Source organism: Prosopis cineraria, unplaced genomic scaffold, assembly GCF_029017545.1.
Source record: "Prosopis cineraria cultivar Desert tree isolate PC_DT_omini unplaced genomic scaffold, ASM2901754v1 PC75, whole genome shotgun sequence".
NCBI lineage: Eukaryota > Viridiplantae > Streptophyta > Magnoliopsida > Fabales > Fabaceae > Prosopis > Prosopis cineraria.
This window is the reverse complement of record NW_026555403.1, coordinates 47,523-55,942: the sequence shown is the minus strand read 5'-3', so window position 1 is coordinate 55,942 and position 8,420 is coordinate 47,523. Positions and strand designations below refer to the sequence as shown.

At 29.4% G+C, this 8,420-nt stretch overlaps 1 protein-coding gene across 1 annotated transcript; it reads left to right on the top strand.

The window, feature by feature from the left end:
• Positions 1 to 1,158: 1,158 nt before the first annotated feature.
• On the top strand, positions 1,159 to 1,967 carry LOC129295238 (40S ribosomal protein S30). The gene is made up of 3 exons (XM_054933735.1): positions 1,159 to 1,291; positions 1,403 to 1,540; positions 1,648 to 1,967. Exons 1-3 carry the CDS (start codon positions 1,288 to 1,290, stop codon positions 1,692 to 1,694), a joined length of 189 nt encoding a protein of 62 aa, XP_054789710.1. The 5' UTR covers positions 1,159 to 1,287; the 3' UTR covers positions 1,695 to 1,967.
• Positions 1,968 to 8,420: the final 6,453 nt, after the last annotated feature.

The following is an 8,420-nucleotide window of genomic DNA, read 5'->3' as shown; positions in this document are numbered from 1 at the left end:
ACCCAACTCCTATGGGTTAATTTTAAACTTTTGATTGCATCTCATTATTAACTTATTCCATTCATCATAAATGTAAGAGTTCGTTAATTAATTTACATATATTAAAAAAATTAAGTTAGTTATTTACAAAATTAACTGTTGTATTTATTAATATGGATTCTCGTGTCCCTGAATTCATAACTTTCTTCTCACTCATTTCAAATTAGAACCAAAGATAAAAATAGAAAAATAACAAATATTCTCACAAAAATAAAGAAGTTATTAATATGTAAATTTTTTAAAAAAACTGCTTATATTTTAAATCAAAAGAAGTATATTAAAATTTTAATATTAATAACATAACTTTTTTTAAATACAATGATACAGTAAAATCGTACAAGGGAAGGATCAATTAATGTAAAATCAAATAATACTTCTGCACCTTGAGAGTGGATTGACAAATATTGTGGAGCTTAAATTGTGATTCGAAGCATGATGAGCTAACTAATTTATACATCTATCCACCTATCTAAAATCATAATTGAAAGTTATAGTCCAATTTCTCATAACTAACTCATTGATCTTATTGATATAATATTTGAGAGTGTGAGTTCCAAGAGAATTCTCATTGAATTAGTGTGAGGGTTTCAATTGAATTTGAATAATCGATTGGCCTTAATAAAATTGTTATTCCAATAAAGGTTAAGGTCTTATAAGAATTTCATAATCTGTGTATCATTCAAAGATCTAGTATAGGTTTAGTTTAAACAAGATAAACAAAGACGAGAGACAAATGAGATTAGCCTCTACATCACTCCCTCAGTCACAATTATAAAATAATTTAAAATAAGATTATATATAATAATAAAACACAATAATAATATTTTATAAATTTATTTTTTTCAAATGAAATTATAAACTTTTAAAAATAACTCTGCGTATACTTAATCATTATGCTATAATATTTTTTAATTTTTTTATTTGAAGGATAATATAAAAAATATATAGTTAATAAAACTTATATGAAATGTTACCAATGTTATTTTATAATTTGGACGGCGGGAAAATTAAGTAACTTTTTGCTTCCTTGAAATTTTAAAATATTTAATTCCAAAGCAAAATTAAGTTGGTATATTGGGTCGAAAATGTCAATGCTCCTATTATCTTCCCAAGTTAAAAAAAAAAAAAGGGCCGAAATAAATCATTGGATTAAAAGCCAAACCCTGGCTTTTCTCTTTGAGGGTTCTGCTCTTTGGTATTCTTGTTCCGAGAACAGGCAATTGGCGGCGAACTCGACAGTCCACAGACATGGGTTGGTTTCACCTCATAGATTTATCATTTTCCTTTGTTACTCAACTCTCTGTCTCGACTTATTGTTTTGGATTTCCGATTGTTTTGACTATCTTGTTTTCCGCAATCGCAGGTAAGGTTCATGGGTCATTGGCTCGTGCTGGAAAAGTGAGGGGACAGACCCCCAAAGTCGCGAAGCAGGACAAGAAGAAGAAGCCCCGTGGACGCGCTCACAAGCGCATGCAGTACAATCGCCGATTTGTCACTGCCGGTCGGTTTAATACATTGCATGATATTCTTCTTCTTCTGGTGTGCAATTTTAGAACTCGTAAGTTTTGTTGCCTGATTCTAATATGTTCCTTGTTCTTGTGATTGCAGTGGTAGGTTTCGGGAAGAAGAGGGGACCCAATTCCTCGGAGAAGTAATCAAAGGCTTGAATGATGGTTTTCTTAAGTTTTTAGTAGTGACATTTATTTTTGTCTTGAATGATTAATTTGAGGGTCTGATCATGTTGGATGACTCCTTTTTTGTTAGTTAAAACTTACTGCGGCTGTGTTGTTTGTTGTGATTAATTAGCTTAAATGCTTTGATGCTAATTTAGGTGTGGCCTTAATATTTGACAAGAATGGATGATGCGAGTTAACTGTTAGATTTTGATAATCTTTATATTGATCACAATTTATTTTAAGGTTCTAAAACATTTAGAATTTGTAGCTTGTGTCTTCTGATGGGCTAGTCTCTTTCTACTTTAAATATTAAGTACCATTTTGTTTAGACTCTGTTTTCTGAGCTTTACCTGGAGGTTCAGCTGTTAGATGTTATTGAATGAATTTCATTGCACCAAAACAGGGCCATAGAGATTTCACTCTATTGAAGTTGATTAAGCAGGTATAGGAGTTTCTGAGAGACTGAGACAGGATACAAGACATGCCATCCTCTGTAGGTCAAGGTTGACCAATCAATTTTAGACAGTCCATATTTGAAATTCAGCATGCTGCATGCAGTTTATAAATTGTTTTAAGATCCTTTGACTAGGTTCATTTAGTAATTGAACTGCATATCTGCTCCTGTAGAGCATATTGACTATGTGTTGCGTTAAGGGGTTGGATTCATCTTTATTGATAGCATGTAGTGCACTTGTAACCTTGAGGGTTTTGAAATACTTCGATTATCTATAAACATTAAGCACTTAAATCAATGGTTAAGTAATTTTTTTAAGTCTTAGCATTTTCCTATTAGCCTAATATGTTTAAATCAGTTCCTCTTCCTCAAATGCAACATTATCAAAATGATCATCATTAAGCAATCCCTTAGGCCTCAATTTCCTCTTCATCATGTTTCTGTTTACTGAGGAATCATATCAAGAGCAAGGGCATGAGGATGCCATTATCCCCATCTCTTGATCTTCATGAGGCCAATATTCTAGATCAAGCAATATTGATAGTCAAAGAATGGTCTTGTGAATCTCAAGCACAACTCCTGCAAAAAATCACTTCAAGCTCCATTAGTGCAGCTATAAGAAGCTAATCCCTCTGGACCTATTTATAAGACACATTTGAGGAGCAAGTTTTGGTCTTTTATGCGAGACATTTCTTAGAGTCAATGAAGCATTAAAGAATGTTCTCCAAACTTTCCCTTCATTTAAAGGGGGGAGAGATTAATTAAAACGAGAACAGTAATTAATGGAATAGAGGGGTAATTTTGGAAAGTTGAGTTCATGTTTCAAAACTTAAATCCTATCAACTAATCTTTACCAACTTCCTTAATCTTTGATGAATCGGTTAACATTGCCACATATAAATACGACTCGAGAGTATATGGAAGTTGCATTCTTTGCATGTGAAATGCTAGAAGCATATTGATGAGCTACATGCTGCAGTGTGCAGTGTGCAATTAATTACTATGCTTAGATTATAGTTTATGACATTAGAGGAAGCAAATTCATGTATGGTTGGTTCAGTGGCTGAAGCTTTATTCGTTTACATGTTATGCAAACTGGCTATATCTGCTATGCTGCCTATGCATCTTATGCCTATGGCTGACATTATTGCTGACGTGGTGACGACAATTGAATATCAGATGGAAGTATTGAATAACATTGTAAATTGAAGTTGAATCAATCTATTTAATATATGCTTGTAATAATTGCAGCTTGCTATAGATTTTGTATGTTCTATGTTGATATTTGATATATTGGTTGATATTGATATGGTTGATTATCTTCAGCAAAGTAGTTTTAGTTAATGTCATGAGTGAATGTGATTTAAAATACCTATACATTATTTGAGTCTTATCTATGGCAGCCTTATGTAAATTGATTTATTAAAAATCTTAGAATTTCATGGCCAAAAATATTTTCTGACAAGGGATTTACGTTTTTGCCCAATATATTGTTGGCTCTGGTCCAAAAATGTTTATTTCTTCGGAGTCCATGCTATGAGTCTGTTCTTAGTGGGCTCGGTCCACTCGTCTTTTTCTTGTGCAAGCAATATTAAAAGGGAAGTGTTGTATGATTATGATTCATTTTGGATATTTTATCACCAGGGCACAATAGGGTCCGAATCCCAAGCAAGGAATTTCTGTCCTGTCTTGTATAAGATTCCTGTCGCTTATTTGAAAAAATCAGATACCATTTCACTCACCTCAGAAATTAGAATTGAGAACTGAGATTTCTTTTCTTTTTTTTCTTTTTCTTTTTTCTTTTTCTTTTTGTCCCTTCACCAGATTGAAAAACAAACTAAAGCATTTGATATCCAAGTGGCAGTTCGTTATGCTTTTTAACATTTACATTTACGTTTATATTTACTTACACGGATTTCTCACATTTGGGGGGACTAAACCCTACCCTCATCAACTTAGTATAGTAGCTACTCCAACAACAGTTTAACACAAAAAAAAAAAAGGCACATTTGTCTATTTATTTTTTTGGGACTGAAAAACGAACTTCCATTAAAAAGGCACATTTATTCTAATTTATTTTTTGGACCAACTTCAAATAGGAAAGCTAACAATGCATGTGGAATAAACAGACCAAAAGGCATATTTAAGCTTCACACAGTTATCGCTAATGTGAGGAATGAATTCCAACCTCATTGCGGGAGACTTGAAACTTTACTGCATGTTTAATATGTAGAAAATTATGTCTAGAAAGGAAATGAGAAATATTCAGAGACAAGAAATGAGAAGTGTATATATTTCTTCTTATTTTTTGTTCTAGAACAAGATTCTGGAATGATATAAATTACGTGCCAAGAGAGAAATATATATATATATATATATATTTGAAAGAATTACTTTGAAACCTCTCACACTTATTTAAATATTGTAAAGTTTGTTGACAATTTTTTTTAAACCCAAAACCTTCACCTTTTTTTATTTGAACAAAAAAGATAATCTGATATATTACTCACAGTAAAGCAGCAACCTACAAGAAGTAACACAATTTACCTATTTCTAGATGCCCTCTCATCACTCATCCTCTCTTCACAAGGTCATTGACAATTTAATAAGGAAAAACAGTAACGCGCCGAAACACCTGTGTTCTGGATTTGGATCCTCTCAGAAGGCCGTTCCTCAACCTGGCCCTACAATTTATATATAATATCTTATATCTTACCACATCATCTCATATTAAAATAATATAATTTTAAAAACAATTATTTCCCAATTTAATTTACCACTTTATATTATATTTTTATACAATGAGTCAAAATTTATTCTGAAAAATTACTCTGTAAATTTTTTAAATAGATATTTATTAAATAAGTCAAGTCATAGTTTGAATAAGTTAGATGATAGATCTTTACAAATAGTATGTATAATCTTAAAAGCTTGTAAGGACCTATAATTTGGGTTATTCAAAAAATAATTCAGGCTAAAGTTTAAATAAGTTAGACGATAGATCTCTACAAATAGCTTGAAATAATAATAAAAGCTCATAAGAATTTATAGTTTGACTTATTCAAATTTTTTATAGGATTTATTTAACAAAGATCTGTTTTTAAAAAAATCTATGGAGTAATTTTTCAGAACAAATTTTTAAAAATAAAAAAAATCATTTTGACTCATTAGTATAAAAAATATGTCTAAAGTGATAAAATAAGTTGTGAAATAGTATTGTTAAAATTAAATTATTTAATATGAAATGACGTGGTAAGATATGAGACATTAGATATAAATTGTGGGTTCAGGATTTCTTGCCGCTGAGGCACGTTGTGGGAACGGCGTCTGACAGGATCCAAATCCCTGTGTTCTTGGATGCTGTTAAGTGTTAACGCTCACAAAAAAGTCTTCCTCTATCGTTTTTTGTCTTGGAAATAGTAAGAAGGACCTGAGCTTTGGAACAAGACACGAGTTGATGCCGTTCTTCACTGCGCCATATATTCTTGACTCCTGAGAGATCTCACAACACAACACTTTGGTATAACTGTCAAACATGTCACCTTTTAATATCTTTTTTTTTTTTTGAGCCACACCTTTTATATATCTGATATAACATAAACTGACTTTGGTATAACTGTCAAACATGTCACCTTTTATATATCTTTTTTTTTTTTTTGAGCCACACCTTTTATATATCTGATATAACATAAACTGGGAAATAACGGCATGAATAAATATATATATTTCCATGAAACTCGTTACAACCGAAGTGATGTGTCTTCTGTTCTGTCTCTGAATAATGGCACAGTGAAGAATGGTATCTCCTCCTTTATTGTTCCACTGTGAAGAATGGTCCTTCTTAACACTGCAAACGCAAAATAGACCAAGGAAAACTTGTGACCCTTGAGAACAGCCAAGAACAAAAGTGTTATAAAAAACTTGTTTGGATAAATAATTTTCATTTAATTATTTTTAAAATTATTTTTATTTTTTATTTTTAAAAACAAAAAAATAGAAACAATTCCAAGTTATTTTCATTTTGTTTTTCTTATTTTTAAAATATACTACATTTGATCATTGAAAATTATAGTGACCTTAATTAATTTCTATTATTGATCACCACCACTAACTGCCTATAAACATTATTATCAAACTATTTTTTAATTCTAAAACTGTTTTTTAATTGACATAACTAATTGTATTTTCATTTCATTTTATTTTGCAAAACAATTTTGAAAATTGTACAGCAAAACAATTTTTAAAAACAACAAATGAGAATAAAAACCAAAAAACGCCCATAATCATCTAGTTCCTTTTTTGTAGCACGTAATCGTTGCTTTAAATTTAATATTCGCCATCTTAATAAAAATATGTTTCCTTGCTTTCTTTTTTAAAGTAATAGTACGTTTTGTATGTATGCAATCCATTGTGCTTCCAGAATAAGGAAGTGAGAAGAGTAATGAAGAGATGCGGTAAGGATTAAAGATCATATATAGGATGCTATATGTGTCCCTTTATATTAGCATTCACAATCCCAGTTATGTATAATTAATTAAATAATTAATTAATAGATCCTTTCAACTTGAGAATAAGTGAATTTTCTGAAGTTTCTCTTTAAAAAAAAAACAGAAATTTTTTATATTTTTATAAAAAAATAAAAATGAGAAAAATATCATAAAAGAAACCTTCATACTGTATATATACACTCCCTCTAGGATATCTTTTAGAAACTATACTTGTTCTAAAATGCATTTCATTGATCAAGTTATTCTTTTCTTTATGTAAAAATTCATTATTTTTAATTTTACAAGAAAATATTAAATGAATAAATAATAAATATTTAAAAAACCGTCAAAAGATAAATTAGAGATTTAATATGATGATGATTGATTTGCAAATTAATAAATAAGATTTATTTTAATATAGTTTTCTATTAAAATATATTTTAGAATGTTTTTAGTGTATTCTTTAACGGCCGGTGTTAACAGTTTAAACTAAAATATATATTTTGATGGAAGATTTTTGTAATTAAGATAAATTAGAAGGGCAGTTAAAAATATTTTACCCTAATTGGCCAGCCCTCTTTCAGGTGATGTAAATAAACAATTGTAAATAATATGGAATTAAAGCAAAAGCCAATTGTATGTTTCTTTATTTATTTCAACCGTTTGTTCCTTTCTTGTCACGTCGGTCATGTTTTTATGTTTTCAAAATCTGTTTTCGGACAAATTTTTCCAACAAATTATTTTATTTTTTGGTTTTACATATATTTTAAAAATAATAATTAAAACATATATTTAAAATTTTTTATTTCAAAATTTGCTCTGCAAAATAAATCTAGGAAGAAAAAAAAACAAAAAATAGAATCAAACGAGGCCAACAAACATGTGTGAGGTTTAATTAAAGGAATTAGTTCTTTAAATAACGGGATGAATTGGGATTTGAATTTTGGCTCAAAGTATATTTTTTATTTTTTTTAAGAGTGTTGAGCATTTCGTATTAATAAGTGGAAAATTTTTTTTCCTACAACATTTTTAGAGGAGTAAAATCTCCCTACATTAGTGATTCATTAACTCTTTTATTTTCTACTAATATGATGTGTCCTTTAATGTTAATTTGTTCAAAAACTCTTTTTTAAGAGTGCTGAGCATTTTAAATTTTTTTTTCTTTGAGGAGCGTCAGGTGTCCTATACTAATAAGTGAGACATTTTTTTCTTTAAATCACTTTTTAAATGGGCAAACATCCTCCTCCATCAACTATTAGTAGGGGATCTTTGCTTTTCTAAAATATGGTTTAGAGAAAAAAAATAATCCACTTATTAGTAAAGGGTGTCTAGCACTCTTTTAAGAAACGTACAAGAAAAAAATGCATTTTAACTCTTGAATTTTTGCCTGAAGAGGTTCTCATATTTAATGTTCGACTATACCTTAAACAAAATTAGTTTCAACAAGAGAACACATATAAAAAAATCACCCCTTCTTTTTGCTTTTATGAAAAAGGCTATTTTATTAAATTGAGAACATTATATCCAAAAACCTAATTAAAAAATTTATTCATAGACAAAGAATAATATAAAATAAATTATTGTTAAAATAAGAATATATACTTATTTTTTTAATAAAATTATTATTAATTTTTGTTTGTGAATAAATTTTTTATCAAGTCATTGAATATTATTCTCTCCATTAAATTTTCCTAGGTATCCATACATTTTTGCATGCAATGGTAACTAGTTCACTCCTTTTAAAAAAAAGAAAGGGAAGGGAAC